The sequence below is a fragment of the Sebastes umbrosus genome, chromosome 19, assembly GCF_015220745.1.
Source record: "Sebastes umbrosus isolate fSebUmb1 chromosome 19, fSebUmb1.pri, whole genome shotgun sequence".
Lineage (NCBI taxonomy): Eukaryota > Metazoa > Chordata > Actinopteri > Perciformes > Sebastidae > Sebastes > Sebastes umbrosus.
In genome coordinates, this window is record NC_051287.1 from 7,919,645 (window position 1) to 7,939,148 (window position 19,504).

Below are 19,504 nucleotides of genomic sequence, written 5' to 3' on the forward strand. Positions count from 1 at the left end.
CACGCGTGCTGTGGTTGTGTTGATTCATCAGCTATGACAGCTGACAGTCTGTGTGTGGTATCCATTATATGAGCATTTCTGAGTGTCAGGACCACCCGGTACTATTATGACATGATGGAGCTACTGGGTTCCTTCAGTTATAGTTTTAGGGAAATATCCACTATCTTAACAACACAGTTTTGGCATCTCGAAGAATCAGGTAATTTAATTTTTTTAAAGCTAAATTATAGATGGACATTTAGCTCAAAACATGCTGATAAAAGTCCGCTGAAATAATTAAACCTAAATCCTTTCAGTTTTGGTTTTCCTATGTGAAAGTGCTACGGCTATACATGAGTACACCTCTGAGTCCTTTACACTGGGAGTAAAGGTCAAATTCCAACATTGTGACGTGAACATATTATAAATAATGTCTTGTAGAAACAAAAACGTCACTGCCTTTTTTCTCCTCTTTTTACAGTAATCAGAGCATAGCTATCAAGATAACAATGTAGGCTACAATAGACATAAAACGTAGCTAGTTTACCTCTAATTCTCTCTGCAAAATTGGACAAGCCATACCATCCACGTCTTCCTCGCCACCTGAGAGTTCATATAACAAAACGCCGCTGCCCCTTTTTTTTTTTTTTTGACGTTTCAGCAGACAGGATAGCACAGATGATCAAGGCAGCACGTTTCTGACTTTGTTATAGCATTATGACCTGTACGGACCTCTGCTAGCAAACAAACTTTACCTGCCTCGGACCTTTCAAACGAATCTTTATTGACAATCGTCAACAGCCAGAACGGCCCGCAGGTTCTTTTTTTTTCTATTTTACACGTACAGTGTGAGCACTCGTCCTGGCTGACGATCGGAACGTACAGTCTGAGCGCATAAATTGTGAGCTTTGGCTTTACATCGCAAACTATCTATTTGTACAGTAGGAGTAGAAAGTACACAACAACATTTCTAAAAGGGTATATGCCCAGCTTTAGTGGGGCCCGGTACCCATGATGGAAACCACTGCTCTAATGTGACAGAACCATTACCTACTGAAAAAGTAAACCTATGCTCTTTACTTGGCATCAACGGGAGTGACGTACTTCACTCCAGAGGACCCTATACTGCAAATTCTGACCTTCTGTCCAGGTGTGGTTTTCAGCCAAGTTACTATATAGAGATTTTTTTGCAGGCAGGATTTATTCTTAATGGATTATTTCATTATGGCGTTGCCAGTCTGGCCTGACGGACTTATTCCATTACTACCACTATGTGTTTTCTTGTGAGACGCTGCATGCATGTGTTTTATGGGGTGGAGTTACTCGGCTGTGAAAAGGGTTAACGTATTTGATTAATTCGTGCAGCAGTCGACTCTGTGTTTGTTTAACAAGTTCTCGTCAGGCATCGTGGAAGCAAACCAGGGAGCTCCTCTCTATCTCCGTTCAGTGAAGTTAACCCTCTCCCCTCTCTGATGTGTCTAACATCAAACAGCGCGCTGTCACGCACACACACGCTCACACACACACACAGAAACTGCGAGTGAAGTACAACAGCTGGTAACAGACACAGAACAGAACTGAGCTGTCACGCCTACACTACAGAGCTGACACACACACACACAGATATACACACACACACACACACACACACTATACTGCCAAAACTTCAATACACACACACACACACACACACACACACACACACTGATGCATACACTAGTGATGCATCTGCGTGTTTTTGCACTGATTCTCACATGCACACAAACTAAACCAGTCTAGATCTGTGAGATGTGGGGAAAGCGAGCTGATATTTTTCATGTGTGTTTCCTTCATCAGAGCTCAGTTCTGCTGGGCTTCCCTTGGATTCTTATCTGTGACAGATGAAGCGACAACTTCCTGGATCCCACAGGCCTTGAACCTCCGTTAAGTCAGAAAGAAATGCAGCCTAGGCCTTGGACATTTTTTTGGATATTAACGTATGGCCTTCAAAGTAACAGTGGACACGATTCAGTTATATGTTTACTAGGGCTGTCAATCAGTTACAATATTTAATCACATTTTACTATCTGTTCAAAATGTACCTTAAACGGAGATTTGTGAAGTATTTAATACTCTTATCAACATAGGAGTGGACAAATATGCTTGCTTTATGCAAATGTATATATATATTTCTTATTGGAAATCAATTAACACAAAACAATGACAAATATTGTCCAGAAACCCTCACAGGTACTGCATTTAGCATAGAAAATATGCTCAAATCATAACATGGCTGTGGTGTGTCAGTTGACTATGACTTGCCCCAAACTGCATGTGATTATCATAAAGTGGTCATGTCTGTAAAGGGGAGACTCGTGGGTACCCATAGAACCCATTTTCATTCACATATCTTGAGGTCAAAGGTCAAGGGACCCCTTTGAAAATAGTCATGCCAGTTTTTCCACGTCAAAATTTTGCGCATGTTTGGAGCGTTATTTATCCTCCTTCCCTTTCCTTTCATATGACACCGGTACCTTCACTCTGAAATAAGAATGTCCATTCTATACGTTTCATTTCTACACTCCTGTATGTGTTTGCTCCTGGTTCTGATGACGACAACGTCTCCACCACTACAAAGTGAAGGCAGCTGGGAATGAGGCATGATGGGAACGATCAGTTCAAGATGGCACTGCAGGGAAGCCTATTTCTCATTCTCTTTTCATCTCTCTTTTCATCTCTAAATATAAATCTGTCTCTCCATCTATCATTCATTCACTTCCTGTCTCCTCCGCATTCTTCCCTGATAATCCCACCCACCTTTCCTTCTTCCTTTCTCCCTTTCTTTTCCCGCCATCGGTCCTTCTGCACTTTCCCTTCACTTCCTGCTTTAACGCCTTGTTTCCCTTTATTTCCCCTTCTCTCTTACTCGCTCCTACTCTTCTTCATTCTTACCCTCTTTCCTTTTCCTCTTCCATGACTCCTCCTTTCTACTACCTCGCTTATTGCTTCTGTCTCCTTCCCTACCTCTTTCCTTTCCTCCCTGCTTTTCTCTTCATGTGTTTCTACCTCCCTCTTTCATTCCCCCCTCATTCCCTTCTTCCTTCCCTACTTGTCTCTTCTGTTGTACTTCTCTCCTTCTTACCTTTCCTTTTCCCCCACCAACTGCTACCTTTTTCCTTTCCTCCCTACCTTTCCTTTTCTCTGCCCTCCCTTATTAGCTTCTGTCTCCCTCCCTACCTTACTTGTCTCTTCTCTTTTCCCTTTCCTTCTCGCCCCACCAACACTGTCTCCTTTCATCCCTATACCCATTTCCATCCTTCCTTACCTTCCTCGTTCAGTTCCATGTCCTCTTTCCACTTTCATCCTTCCACCCCTACTTGTTTGTCTCTCAACTTCCATCCTTCCTTCCTTCCCTACAACATTTTCCTCCCTTCTTTATCAGCTCTTTTCCTTACCCATTTCCTCCCTCCAGCTTTTCCTTTATCTTTCTGTCCTTGTCATCTTTCCTTCTTTTGCTCCTTTATTCTCTTCCTTTCTTCCCTACTTCCATTCTGTTTCCTACTTTTCCTTTTATCCTCTCTTACCACCTACTGTCTCCTTCCTTACCTCTTTCCTTCCCTCCCTTTCCCCTCCATCCCTCCCTCCCTCCCTCTCTCCTTCCTCCTTTCCCCTCCTCTCATCTTCTTTTCTCCCCTTTTAACTTCCGTCTTACTCCACTTAATTGTCTCCCCACTTGTATTTCCATCCTTCCTACAGTACCTTTCTCTACTTCCTCCCTCTGAACTACTGTCTCCCCCCCTCATCCTTCATCCCTCCCTCCTCTCCTCTCCTCGTTCTAATTGCGTGCAGGAAGCTGCCAGATATTGTGAGGTGTAATGTGCTGTCTGATTCCTCTCTTAGTGTTCTTAAATGATCGCTATTTATTTGTCAAGCCAAGCGTTGAACGCTAATTAAGGAGAAATGCTTTGAACTGCTTCGTGTGTGTGTGTGTGTGTGCGTGTGTGTGTGTGTGTGTTTGTTTGTGTAAGTGTGTTTCAGTGAAGTGTGTGTTATTGTGTGTGTGTGTGTGTGTGTGTGTGTGTGTGTGGAGCGGTTAGAAGATGGAGGAAGTTGTCATTGGCAAGTCGATCCCTCGCTGCTTCGAATGCTACTGCAGGCAGTGTGTGTGTGTGTGTGTGTGTGTGTGTGCGTGTGCGTGTGTGTATGTGTGTTTGCTGTATCTGTCCCTGAGGTTTTTCTTGCTCTGACATCATTCTAAACACACACACACACACACACACACACACACACACAGCAGCTGGTGTTTCAGAGACTCCAATGCGTTGATGTTATTGGCCGTTTTCTTCCTGTATTTGTGTTGGCATGGCGGTTCTGCGACACGATTGGCTCTCAGTCTTTAACTTTGACAGTGTCAGGTAATCAGCACTGTCCTTACCTTGGATGTAAGTGGTTGTTTGAACTTGCCGTAACTTGTTAGTGCCTTGCTCAAGGGCACTGAGCCTGTAATTACCTCCACCAAGGCCGAAGGTCTAGGAAGGAGGTTATGTTTTCACCGGCGATGGTTTGTTGGTTTGTTGGTGTGTTGTTTTGTTGGTTTGTTTGTTGGTTTGTTGGTTTGTTGGTTTGTTTGTTGGTTTGTCCATTTGGAGGATAATTCCAAAAGTCAGCTATGGATTTAAATGAAATTTTTTGGAGGGGTGGGGTTTGGCACAATGAACAATCCATTAGATTTTGGTGGCGATCTGGATCATGTCCGGATACCACATGATACCAACGTCGTTATACTATTGGCTCTCAAGCCTTGTTAGAAATGGGAACCAAACATCAGAGATAAACAAAACATTCAGTTTGGACCCGCCAACATTTTTTAAATGATTAATTCACAATCATAATATTTTTTTTCTGGAAAAGCCATACTTTCCAGCCAGCCTTTCTAAAAGCTCTGTGGATGTATTTTTTTTTTTTTTTTTCAAATATTCAGGTACATAAAATCCATAAGACCTTTAATTGTTTGATTGAATGATATTAGTGGACCACAAAGGGAAACTGTAAGTTCACCAAAAATGTAATGAATATGTCCAGTGTTAAGAAGATTAGTCAATTAATTCATTAGTTGATCAGCATAAAATGAATCAACAAGAAACTCCCTAATTAAGTCAAGAAAACATGTCAAACATTCTCTGGATCCAGCTTTTAAAGTGTGATTATTTCTGTTTTATCTCGTCGTAAATTGAATACCTTTTATCTTCACCTTGTGCTGCGAGAACTGATTTTTCGCTATTTTTTCCACTATTTTAGTCGTTTAATAGAGTAAATGATTAATTGATATGTTAGATGTAGCCCTGGATGTGTATAATGTCTGGTGTGTGATGTGTGGTTACAGTGTTCCAACTCCGTGAGTCCAGTTTTATTCGTTGTCTCTGCTGGTTTTACTGTTTCTGGTAGCAGCCTCAGGGCCTCGCTCCCTCAGGAGTCTGTGTGTGCTAGTGTGCAGAGAATGTGTGTACATGTGTATATATGTGTGTGGGTATGTGTGTGTGTGTGTCAGCTGGAGCGAAGCTGGCGTACAGGTGCGCCGCTGCCTCGCCAGCACTTCCTGGTAATTAATGACTTCTTCCTGCCTCTCTCTCTCTCTCTCTCTCTCTCTCTCTCTCTGTCTCTCACAGTTGGGATGGTAGAAATTGATGACATCTGAGCATTTGCTTTTTCAGTCACTTGAGGACGGAGGGTTGAGTAGGAGAGGTGGAAATTGAGGAGAAAACGAGCGAGGGGTGGGGTGGGGTCAGTAAAAGAGAGGAAGAGAGAAAACAATCATGTTCTGTTGAAATGTCCCTTTTGTTGTTTTTAAAGTGAAAATCCTGAAAGGAGAAGTGATTTGATACCAAAGACAAAGAACGCATATTGATGAGAAGTGAAAGTCAATTGTCAGCTCCATTGCAACGTCAGCGTCCAGCAGCAGAGCTACACTTCGCCATTTTGGACTGAAAGCGAGGTAGCCTAGCGTCCATAAAGACTGAAAGCAGGTGGAAAGTGCTAGCCTGGCTCTGTCCAAAGTTGAAAAACACACCTATACTGATGCCTCTGAAGTTCAGTAATTAACACGTTATATTGCGCTTGTTTAATCCGTAGACAAAGAGAAATGTAAAAATGTCAATCTGTTGTTTTAGAGGGAGTTACGTGCTGCTCCACAGTCAGCCATCCGTCCTGACAACTATTTTATTCTGTTCTTTTCATGTCTGTCTCCGTTCTGCTTGCTGCTTTGTGTATCTCTCTCTCTTTCTCCTTCCCTCTCTCTACATTTTTTTCTTTAAAATCTTCCATTTTTGTCTGTTGTTCTCTCTCTTTCCCTCTTTCTGTTTCTTTTTACCCCCCTCTCTCTTTCTCTCTCTCTCTCTCTCTGGTAATCTATCTTAGTTAATATCGTCTCTGTGAGCAGCTGGCTACCGAAGCCCAGTCAGCTCTGTGAGAAACAGACCTCTGGTTGTGTGTGTGTGTGTGTGTGTGTGTGTGTGTGTGTGTGTGTGTGTGTGTGAGATAGAGACAGAGAGAAAACAAGATAATGTAGAAAGTAAAACAGAAGCAAGAAACAGAGCGAGGAGGAGTGAACCTGATGAGTATCACAACAGTGTGAGGCTGGAATTATACGTATACTGTATGAAGATACACATAAATATCTCTGTGGATCTACGCAGAGCAGGGGGTTATGGGTAACTATAGGTTGCAGAAGAGCTGATACAGACAGAACTCAACATGTTGTGCGGCTTCTGCATGCCAGTCAAGCTGATCGGTCCAACAAATGTCTTGTTGGGAGGTTTATTTTCGAAACACATTAAGATTATATCCAAAAGATGTCTGAGATGTCACAAGATGTCTGTCCGGTGTAATCTGATTACTTTATACATACAGTAAGGGACAACAAATTTAAAATTAAGTTAAAAGTATATTGGATGCAAAGTGCTTGACAAAAGTAGCAGAAAAGAGCAGCAGATTTTAGCCATGCTAGCAGCGTTGATCTAGGCAACGCATTCTCATGCAACAGTTCATATATCTTACAAAAAAGTTATTTCCCTTTTTTGTGCGTTTTCCAACGAATGTCCAGCAACATGTGTCAAATTCCGCTCGTTACATGCATACAGTCTTTTCAAAATAAACTTCTGTCTACACACGAAAACAACGTAGAACTAACTAAGAAAACTAGGAAAAGGTTGACTTTGTTAGGTTTAGGCAACAAAACTACTTAGTTAGGTTTAGGAAAAGATCCTGGTTTGGCTTAAGATAACTCCGGAAGTGGCGTTACTTAAATGCGGAAGTTCTGTGATAAATAAATCAGCGTTGACTTCTGGTTTCACATGGGAGAAGAGCAGCGGTCTCCTGGTATAGCTGTGGATGGTGTATAAGAACAGCCTGACCAGTCAGGTGAAACAACTATCAATTGCATTATGGGAAATGTAGGATCCAGTGTTTTTGGAGCTTGACCCGTAGGAACTAATAGTCAGGATATCTCGTCCTCTGCTGCTTCGATTTTGACCATTCTTTTTTCTAATCTGTCTCGCGCAAGTCAGCCAACTTCATTCAAGTGAAACACTAAATTGTTGGAATACCCCTTTAACACCCCAATCTGACTATTCCTTTAATCTCAACTCAATTATATTGAGCAGATAGTGTGTAATGAAGTGAAACGGCGAGACGAGCAGGTAAAGAGAGACAGACAGAGAGACAGACGGGTATTTTGTCTCTCCTCCGGCTCGTCTAGTTGCCGGGGCGACCGGTCCGGCCTGGCCTGGCTCGATGCTCGAGTACGAGAAGAAAAAAAACAAAGAAAAGACCCGAAAAGAAAGAAAAGCGCCACAATCAATGAGACCCTTTTTGTTTTAGTGGGAACCCCCTTTTACCCTCGACGACACACACACTGAAACACACGGACAGAGGAACAGGATGACTGAATTGGTGTGTGATTGTGTGTGTGTGCCTTTGTGTCTGACTCCCTCTCCCTCTCTGTGTGTGTGACTGACTTTATTTAAGACAAGGGCCCTTTTGTTTTAAGCCGGAGAATGGCTCTGAGACCGAGGCTGGCCCTGTAATTGGCCTACTTAGGCCCTGTTTAGCATGAGAAAAGCCTTCCTTGGCCCGGCAGTGCCAAGCTAACTCTTGTTTTGAGCCACAGAGAGGATGGACGCGCTGATCAGAATTCAGATTAGCCCGAAAAACATCCACCACCACCACCATCCCCTCCAAACACACACCCCCATCCTCTGCTTTAAATACACTGCACACTAATTACTTAACGAGAAAGCTGGGAAAAAAATCTACACTTTAACGGAGTAGTGGTGGAGTCTATTTAAAGGAGGGGGAGGAGGGGTTCGCAGGCTCTTTTTCACCTCTTCCCTCCTTGCTAACTTTTTGTGCCACTTTAAAAAAAAAAAAAAAAAAAAGACCCTCTCCTCCATCCTTCTCTCCGTCTTTTATTCTCGCGCTCTCTTCTCTCCAAATCAGCCCAGACGCCACTTGTTGCTGCCGAATCATTGAACTTAATTAGCGGGGACAATGTGTGAGCGGTTTGCTAAGTTTGAGCCGTAAACAGAGTCACGGTTAGAGGAAGGGAAAGAGCGGCAGAGAGGAGAAGTTAGACTCTGAGCCGTGGAGCTGTGAGATGAACGTCTCCACGCTGAGCAGCATGAGGTCGCTCTCATGGAGGTAAATGCCATCACACGCCACGGTTTCATTTCTCGTTATCAGCTCGGTGTGAGGTGTCTGAGGTAGGCTTTGTTCCTGGAAGTTAGGCGGCTTCAATATCAAATCCAAAGAGCAGTTATTTATTTATTAATTTGTCTTTCTGATGTTAATGTATCCATGTGTCTGTCTGTCTTCATCTTTTTTTTTATTATTTGTGTCGTGTCTAGAAGGGAACCAGCAAATTGGGGAAAGTCTCGCGAGATGGTTAAGGTTGGGCATTGACCTCAAATGGTTAATGTTAGGACAGGTTGTCTGGCAGCGAGTCTCATGACAGTTTGTTTTGGCAGATTTAAGATCATATTTCGCAATTTGCTGGTTATATTCAAGACACAATCTATTATTTTGATTGCGCAAAAAATATTTGTTAGAGAAATTTGAATTTTGGCATCAAGTGCGCATTTTCAAACCATTTCCATTTTAATTGTCATACATCATGCTCACACAGAAAAACAAAATTTAAATTTGATTGAATGATTTCATTTTAATATTGGCACACATGGACTTCCATATATATACTACATTAACCTATTTAGGGCAGTAATACATGAGCATATGCAATGTAATACACAGACACACACGCCTAAACACAAATATGAACTAACTTTTAACACCATTATAATGATTCTCAATATTCTGCTAATACCACGTTCCATCATCATCACGTTCCAGCTTATACAGTATGATGGATGGTGATGGGAAAGATTCCCATATATGACACTTGCAGGCGTTCACGTTATTGCATGACCCAAGACAGTTGTGTGATTGCAATTCAATTAATAGAAGTTATCTCAAGACGCTTTTCATATAGAGCAGGTCAAGACCGTACTCTATAATTTAGAGACCCAACAAGAGATCCCCCATGAACATGCACTAGGTGCGGTAGTGGCAAGACAGGTAGAAACCTTGGGCAGAACCAGATTACAGAGAGTTGGGCAATTGACAATATAACACTACATCCATTATCTATGGGTTTAATTACCTCAAATGACTGATTTGTTTGCTTTTTTCAGGCACTTCCGTAATATTTAGTTCCAAGTCGGATATATTGAAGCTTAACAAAAAAGCAGAGTCGTTTTCAACATAATGGCAATCAATATCAAGACATTGTTTAGTGTTTCAGATATTTGACATTTACTCTTCAACAATCTGACATTCCACAGCATTACTAACATACACTGTGTTCAGCATCGGGACAAGTATTCCAGATCATTCTTCCGTCCACTTACATTCAATATAACTATTCGGCATATCAATTCAACAATGAACATACTGATCAGCATCATTCCAGTTGTCCTAAACACGCCCAATTGCCCTCAACGTTCTGGTTATGGTCGACATTTCATATCAACGCTCTTCAACATTACTGATAACCAGCTCTCCGTAACATTCTCATTGTATTCTAAAGTATTCTGGATAATTTCAATATTCTCCTTTCAACATGCCTTTTACATTCAACGTCCCAAATTGTCCTCAGCATTTCAGCTTTCTTTCACTTTTCAGCTCAACATGCTGAACGTTTGAACAATTATTTTCATTGCAGTTATTTTCAACATTTCAATTGTTACCAACATTCCATTGTTGTCTTTGATCGTCAACGTTTGACTGTTGTTGATTGGTCCGACACGACTGACAACATTCCAACTAATACAAACAAATTCTGTCGCAACGTTCTAATAAAACAGCCATCAACACGCTGAACTTCAACACAATGAAAAGTCATCTTGGTTGCAACAATTCTCAATACCTTCAACGTTTTTTAAATACTCTTTTTAAAGGATGTCAGGTGATATTATATTCTTGTCTTTGTGCTACAGTCTTCATTTCTTCAGTTGTTGTTTTGTTCTCATTTTCTTGGGAGCGTTCTTCCTGGTCCTTGAGTCACAAGGTCACATGATTAACAATCTCTCTCACTCTCTCCGTTTCTGTCTCTGTCTGTCTCGGTGTCTCTCGACCAGTCGATACTGGGTGGCGAGATGGGTTTGGGGAGTCCCGGCGCAACGTCGCCCAACAAGCCGGCCGGTCAGTACTACCAACACTACGGCTCCAACCCGCGGAGGAGAACGCTGCCTATGGACACCATGGGTGAGACGCCGCTGACACGCTCACATTAGACACAGTGACAGTCACATTAAACTGCTTTCTCTATTACAAAATGTCAACAATGAAAGAAGCATTTTCTGGCCTGTGACAGTGTGACCCCATTTTTACTTTCCAAATCATAGATCTTAATTTAAAAAAAAAAAAATCAAGAGCATGGAGGAAGAAATAATTGATCATACATTTTTACCCTACAATAAAGCGCAATATTTTTATAATATACAAACAAAATCACACCATGTTCATTTTAATATATTTTTCAATGAAACTGAGAATAAAAAAATATCATTCCCTCCAATATTGCAAATCATATCGCAATTGCAATATCCGTCCAAAAATAATCGCAATTGCATATTTTTTCTAAATTGTACAGCCCTAGTGTTGATTCAACTTTATGGTCAGTTGATATAAATAGGGTGGACAAAATAATACATAATACATTTCAATAATGCAGCCTCAAAATTACATTAAAGTGAATTCCTTTATAACCTTTATTTAGGCTATATTGCAGGGCATTATGTTTCACTAGGTGGACCTAATAAATATGCAACTAAATTATAAAAATACATTAAATACATTAGTTTTAGAAGTCGCTGTCAACCCCATCAGCACATCAAGCGCCGCCTCACTGGGCCCAAAGTGTGTTTGACAAAACATGCAGTTCGTAATACGAGCTTGGGCTGTCGAGTTTTTCAGGTTTTTTCACTCACTTTATAGACAAATATAAACAAATATCTCTTCAAATAAATAAATGATATATAATAAATATAATAAATGAAAAAAATAAAAATCATAATGAGTCTTTTGGAAGATTTATTTAGTATTAAACCCCATTTTCTTATTATTAATAATAATAATAATAATAATAATAATAATAATAATAATAATAAAAATAGTAATAATAATAATAATAATGATACTGATGATGATCTGCCTTGTTCTGTTTTTTTTTAAGATACACCTTTGATTCATACAAATTCCTAAAACAATGGAAACTATTCTACTATACTCTATTTAATTATTTTTCTTTCTTTTTTCGCATTCTGATTGTCTAAATCTGGATGTTTTACTGCGTAGTCTGAAACCAAATCTAACACAAATTATATCCCAGATTATGAGCTACAACAACAGTGCCTATCAATCGTTTTTTTTAGATTTTATACCTGAATCTCATTATTCCTAATATTCCCATTATTAGGCTGAAGAAATATAGCAGCATGTCAGTATAGCTTTGATAACCGTCTGCCTTCATTTACATTTCTGTCCCCAAACACAAACTTTTTTCAGTGACCTTGGTGAAACATTTTAACCTAGACTGTTCCCAGTTCACAGCCGCTGTGTTTTCTTTTCTAGAAGGCCGAGCATTGTGTGTCCGTGTCCGTGTGTGACCATCCTGTTTGTCCGTGTACGTGTGTGTTTTTAAAGGGGATACAGGGAAGTCTTTTAGAAAGCAGGACAATAGTGGCCACGTAGTAGCCTTGGTAGCCTTAGCCTTGGAAGGACACACGCACACACAACGACGACTCTGGGCCAATTTAAAAAAAAAAAAAAAAGGTGCTCTTTCATTTTTCCATCAAAGTCTCACCTTCCCAGTTAATAGACCGCTCCCTCGCTCCCCTTGAGAGAGAAACCCTGAAAAATAATATAAACATGTCAAAAGCTGCCCTGCTTCCTTTTATCAAACCAAAAAGGAAAAAAAAAATCAACCCCGTCCTTTTTGTATTCTCTCGTTTTATTTGCTGCATCTTATTGTGTCGCGCTTGTTTGCAGTGACAGCTTTCTTTGTGAATATATCGACAGCGGTGGGAAAAGTGGCCTCGCTCTTTCCTCTTCGGGGTGATCGATTAAATTCAAACAAATCAAACTAGAAGCTCCTTTTTAAAACAGAAATAAAAGCCTTTTGGCCTGTTAAACCCTCATGTATTGTTTTGTTGCTTTTTGTTTTCTCTTTCAGAGGTTCACCCAAAGAAAGTGCGGAAGGTCCCTCCCGGCTTGCCATCCTCAGTAAGTGATAACATGCCTTTTTTTTTTTATTATTTCTGCGGTATTATCACTGCTTCGAGTGTGTGTCTAAAGAAAAAAGGCTGCTGATGCTCATGAATCGCTTAACTAGTGTCGTAGCAGTTGTGGAAAAGCTGCACACGTTGCCAGGTTCTGTGAATTTGTCGAGGTGAAGATGTCGGAGCCGAGCTGGACACGGACAGCTGGCGGCTTTTTGTTGTCGGTTCCCATTTTTTGGGGGAATCAACTGGAAGAATTCCACGCCAGAATAGATAAAAAAAACTATTGTTACTTGTACATCTATTGTTCTAAATCTTAAGAAATGTAGTTGTGTATTGATTTATCAGTGATTGTGTTGGATCCATCTGTGGCATTTTGGACTGAAACTCTCACGAGTCGATCCGCTCAGAGGTTGTATTGTTTTTAGCTTGTTTGAAAGGACAGAAGTCCTGATGAACATGGAGTCGTAGAGGAAGAAAAGCTGCACACGTTGCCAGGTTTTGTGAATTTGTGGAGATGCTGCTGTCGGAGCTGGACACAAACAGCTGTCGGCTTTTTGTTGTCGGTTCCTGTTTTTTTAGGAATCAGCTGACAGTTTCATCCCAGAATAGATACTAATACTAAATAATACTCCTCTAAATACAAAAATTGGGGTACGGTAAGTGAAAACAAATCTAAACATGCTTTTTTTTACTTCATTTTCCCCCATTTAGCATTCATAAGCAGTATACAAACCTTTAGTAAATAGTTTATAACAAACTGTAATGTAGTCGCCTGCAGGTATAAAGACATTTTAAGTGTTTATTAATATACTGTATATGACAACAATTATAACTTGTCCTTCCACTTGTCCATGAAGATATATTTAATATTTTCACAACCGTGTTTTACTATTTTTGAATTCATCATCATATGGGTGCCCAATCCATATAGTTATTAAAAATAAACACTTGTATCTGTGTACAACTATATGATAGTGTGTTATAAACCATTTATTACATGTATATATACTGCTTAGATATGATAGCGTGGAGTAAAGTGTTGCTGAAATGAGCTGTTTTTGAAGATCGAACGTGATGACCACCATTCAATCTGTGTGCTGATTTCCCCATTATTTAGCTACTTAATTTATTAGATTTGGGGATTTTTAGGATTGAAACTATTTCCAGTTGATGTGTTGCCGGTTGGAGGACTTGAGGAATAAACTCAGTTTAGTCAGTTCGAGGTAGGGATGCACCGACACCGGATCGGATATTGTGCCGATACCGACTCAAATAGCTGGATCGGTTATCGTGACATCGGGGCTGATCTATTATATTCTATGTTTATATACATTATATACTGGAAGTTTAATTCCTATTTAAGTTTTACCAATTTGTTGCTGCATTAAAAAGGTTTACACTTGTATTGTAATTCCTGAAGATTTTTTTTGCCAAGTTGTTATTGTACGATTTATTATTTTAATAATAAATAACAATTCGATAAATTTATATCCATGTATTTATTTGTTACATTTTGATTTACAAAGTTAGGAAAGCAATGTTTAAGTCGCTTTCCCACAGTGAGCCATACAGCTTATTAATTAAAGACCGGTATCAGATCAGTACTCGTTATCGGCGGATACCCAAAGCCCAGGTATTGCTACCGGTATCGGGACTGAAAGAAAGTCGGATCGGTGCATCTTTAGTTCAAAGAGGAAGAAACAGAACCATCCCCCCACAAAATCTGCTGAAAAGTCCTTCACCAGACATGTGCTTTGCACTTGCTTGTGCTTTGTATTTGCTGTTTTTCTCTGTTTTATATCATTGTAAATGGAATCTTTGGATGTTGGTTGGACAAAACAACGTTGAAGACACATTGGGCTTTGAGAGCATGTTTGAGCACGACATTGTTTTTTTCTGACATTTGATATTCATTAAAATAATAATAAGTAGTTTCAGCCTTAAACAGATCAGCCATGAATCAAACAATTTCTGTAAAGCATGTTTGTCTGTGTGCAGAATCCAACTGAAAATATATGATGAGAAAACATCCCTATTTGATCAGTTTTCAGTGTTCGGTTCCTCGTAAGCGGCTTGAATTGACCCCAGCTGTTGTTCTGAGGCCTGCAGCTCAGCTATTGTTTGAATCAGAAGGAGACGAAGCGGCAGAACGCTTGCTGATGTTGCTGATGCACATATTTGACTTTTCTGCAATCTTCGTTTTACATTTTGCTCTTTCACCTGCAGGTTGTAATTTGTCATAATTTCACACTCTTTTGTAATACACTTTTGTTTTTTTCACATTTTTTGTGTGGAAATAGATTTTGTTAAGTTTAACTACGACCTTATTCTGGTTGTTGATCAATCGATTACTTGATGAAAATTTTGTTAATCAATTATGAGGACACAAATGGGGTGAAAATCTCCAACCTCCAGCTCCTCATAGGTGATGATTTGCTGTTATTCTCTGTTTCATTTGACTGTAAATTGAATGTATGTTTGGGTTGGCGACTGTTGATGACACAAAGCAGCAGGTAGACGATGTCCATGAAACTGATCATGAAAATAATCTGTACTAGCAGATCCAACGCTCATTAGATTTATTTCTAATTTTAACTTTGAGGTGGGTTTTTTTCCCTGTTGCTGACCTCATTAATCGCCAGTTAACGATGGCTGAATGCACGGCGTGTCAGCCGCTTCTTTGGCTCGGCAGGAGTCCGCCTTTCTGTGGCCTCGGCCCGCTTTGTCCCGCGCTTCCTCCTCTCTTTCCTCCGCCTCTCTGTGTCTACATCAGCCTGGGGAGGGAGGGGGAGAAGGGGGGGAGAGAGAGGAAGGAGGAAAGAAGGGAAACTAGGAGAGGAAAGGTGTTAAAAAAAAAGAAAAAGCAGTGAGGAAGCGTGATTTGTTTGACTGGTTGGTGTTGTTTTTCATCCTTTGTGTGGGTGAAGTGGACGGATGAGACGTTTCCTGTGTAATAGAGAGACATGATGTCAAACAATAGGCATTGCTTCATTTAATTAATTTACCATTAGAATATATTTTCTGCACTAATATACAGTGGAAAGTACCTTTATTCCAGTACTAAACATTGACACGTGACAGCTGTTGTCGCCTGTTGGGCTGCAGTTTGCCATGTTGTGATTTGAGCATATTTTTTATGCTAAATGCAGTACCTGTGAGGGTTTCTGGATAATATTTGTCATTGTTTTGTGTTGTTAATTGATTTTCCAATAATACATATATACATACATTTGCAAAAAGCAAGCATATTTACCCCCTCTCATGTTGATAAGAGTATTAAATACTTGCCAAATCTACCTTTAAGGTCCATTTTGAACAGATAAATGTCAATTATCACGATTAACTATGGACGATTATGTTCACACGAATACGTGAAATGACCACGACCTCTTGAGAGTACATTACATGGTGGTGGAACGGAATGTGATAAAATTATCTGTCACCACCACAGAAACAATTTAAGGTTAGGTTTAGGCAACGAAACTACATCGTTAGGTTTAGACAACAAAACAACATACTTAGATTTAGGCAATAAAACTGCATCGTTAGGTTTAGGCAACAAAACTACATCGTTTTTTTTAGGCAACAAAACAACATCATAAGGTTTAGGCAACAAAACAACATCATTAGCTTTAGGCAACAAAACGACAATGTAAGGTTTAGGCAACAAAACTACATTGATATGTTTAGGCAACAAAACTACATTGTTAGGTTTAGGCAACAAAACTACATTGTTAGGTTTAGGCAAAAGCACGACATTGTTAGGTTTAGGCAACAGAACGACATTGTTAGTTTTAGGCAACAGAAACCTTGTTTCACACGCGCCACTAATACCGCTCTCCTGGGTCAAAGTCCCGTGTTTGAGCCACGCATCCAACCCTAACTGCTAGCTAGCTTAGCTAGTAGTTTATTGGCTGTTTGTGGCGACACTCAGTATTTAACTGAAACGATTATCCTGAGATGTTTTAATAGCCTAAACGCCCTGAGCTCTGTATGTCTAATAAACCCCCGACCACCTCCCTATGACGTCTGTGCTGTACAAGAACGTCCACACTACCGTCTGACCGACTAACCGGCGCGGTCGTTAAAGTCTAGTGTCGACAGTCATGTGATCCAGCTTTTGGATCTCTGTACTTGCATCGCCTTCATGTCTGCGGCGCTCTGAGCCGCCTCCTCTCTCTGCTCTAACCCTCTCTGTTTCCACCTCTGTGATGTGAGTAATCCTGCCTGCTTCCTCCCGTTCACATCAAGAGAACAGGAGCGAGGAGAGGACCTGCTGCCTGTGAAATGGAGAGGTGGTTTGACTGCAGGAAAATAAATTCAGAGGCACTTTCTGCCTGCTTGTTGGCACGAGTATCAGTTGTGAGAGAGAGCAGAAACTGTACAGAGAGCCTTGTGGGTAATAGGTATACCTCTTATTTTTCTGTAAATTTGAATAGCAGGTTCTGTCGTGTCATGAGTCAGTTTCAGCTTGTTTGGAGCTGTGGCTTTTATTCTGAAAAAGCATCAGATTGCTGACAGGTGTTCATTTTCATAATCACTTCTGTTTTGGATTTAGGTCCAATGTTTTTAGCTCTAAACTTTGCTTAAGACCAAAAAACTGAAATACTTAAGCAGAACACTTTAGCCATTGTATTACTATATATCTGTTCTTCATGTTTTCTTCTGTGTCCAGTGGTTGTTGTGGTTACAATGCAAACAGGAATAGCTAGCAGCTAATGGAATATAATGGTGCAGATTCACCGAAATTTAGGCTGAAAAAATCTGTAGCTAACAGCAAGTTAACTGATTTCATGACAGCAAGAGTTGGACCAGTGTAAAAAAAATCAAACCGGTTTGACATGAAGCTACAAAACCAGACCAGATTGGACAAAAAATACTGTGTGCAGGATTTTTATAGTAAATGAAGTGAAAAGAGTGGCAGTGGTGTTTGATAGTGGTTGTTTAAGATCAATAGAAAGACTCTGCATGAATCCCACAATGATGTTGATTTTGTTTTATTGCAGACTGTTTCCTGCTGGTGCTCAAAACTGTAGAACAAAGTTGCATATGAAATGCATTGTTATAGTGTGCCTCGCTGTAGAGATTGAACCTGTAACCCTGTCAGCTGCTCAGATCAGTCCCATAAAGAGTCCGCATTCGACGGTCTGTTCAGAGATTCCTTTCTCTTCCACTGAATTTTTTCCGGATGGTCCGGCCTCCAAACTTGCTGCCAATAGCGTCGGCGATGAGGCTGAAATGTGTTTTCATTCCTGCACTCAGCAGCCGACAGAGCTGTTTGTCCTCGTCTTTTTTCCCCCCGTCTCTTTAGTGCGGAAAATTCAATTTTTAACATTTTGATTTAAGCATTTCTTTTGTTTATTCAACACAGTTTTATTGAGCTTGAAATCTTATTTTTTTTCGAAATAATTTGGGGGATTTATTTATTTTTTTTTGGTATAAATAATCTATTTCTACGTGTGTGTCACATCAGTGAAGCTGAATCTCAGAAAAATTGCAATTGTAGTTGTAAATTGATGACACCTTTAAGTTTGTTTACTGAGCGACAAGATCCTAAAATACAGCTTGGATTGATATCTGATATTGATCTAACTGGATACTGTTGCTGATCTTCATCTCATTCCAATAGCTGTTAAATGTAAAAAACCTTCACTGTTTTAGTCATATTGTTTCTCACTGATTTACTCTTTTAACTTTTTCTCTGTTTCGTTAAATGCCTCTTCATTTTAGTATTATTATTATTATTATACTCTCTGTTAAATTGTGATCCCTTACAGTAGATATTTCTCAGAAAAAGAAAACAAAATTATAATAGCTACTGTATATCCCTCCCACCCCACCCACAATTCCAACATATTATAACAAATAAATTAATAATAATAAATAATAACAGTAGCAATAATACATTTGATTAAGAAATTTTGTAATGGTAAAAAAATTAAATAAGTCAAATAACAAAATAATAATAATATTAAAAATAAAAGTAAATAAAAAATAGTATTATTTTAGTTATTATATTTTGGTATTCTGAGTATAGTGTTAAAGCTGTCACATTAATCGCAGATCTGACTTAGAATTTAACTGATGCTGCTAACTATGAAGTTTACAATAAATTTGTAATGTCTTAAAGTAATGTTTTGAACTTGTACTTCTTATGTACATACCTATAATGTGCATTTTGATAAGAGGTATACTTTCGGATATTTTTTATTTTAATTTTGACTGCCCTCTGGAAGAACTCTTTTACTCTGTATGTATTTCATTTGTCATATTAAATCATGCATTTGTTTAATCGAGTTTATTTCAATGAAGTACGATTTGTTTTGTATTTAAAAATACAGGATGTGTGTTTTGTTGGACATAATAGCAGTGCTGTTTGAAGGTTAGAAAGCCCCACAGGGTCAAAAACTACTCATGATCTGAGCTTTGTCTCCTTTTTAATGAAGAAGTATGTATGCAGAGTGTGTGTTGCAGACATTCGGTGGACATTTCACTGGATTTGGGCTATGAAATGTAGAGACACACACACAAAACAACTACAGTTACATCTGCAGACTGCGGAGGAACACATTCACGACAGAAATATTATAAAAACCAGACTGATGGAATTTAAAATACAGATGTGGAGGAAAGGAGTGCAGAATAAGAGAAAGAAGGAACAGAGCAGACAACGGTACGACTGTAAAAAGGGTCAGATATATAGAGTAGAGTTC

General features: G+C 39.6%; 1 protein-coding gene across 2 annotated transcripts in view; it reads left to right on the plus strand.

The window, feature by feature from the left end:
• The window catches only part of LOC119478654 (transcription factor 4-like), a 227,091-nt gene that overhangs the window by 112,459 nt on the left and 95,128 nt on the right, over positions 1 to 19,504 (plus strand). The window contains exons 1-3 of one of the 2 annotated variants that reach the window (XM_037753538.1): positions 7,260 to 8,652; positions 10,647 to 10,773; positions 12,743 to 12,792. In XM_037753538.1, the coding sequence (XP_037609466.1) occupies positions 8,647 to 8,652; positions 10,647 to 10,773; positions 12,743 to 12,792 (183 nt within the window). In that variant the 5' untranslated portion in view covers positions 7,260 to 8,646. Of the gene's footprint in view, positions 1 to 7,259; positions 8,653 to 10,646; positions 10,774 to 12,742; positions 12,793 to 19,504 lie in introns of those variants that run through there. The other variant, XM_037753537.1, reaches the window with a different exon arrangement.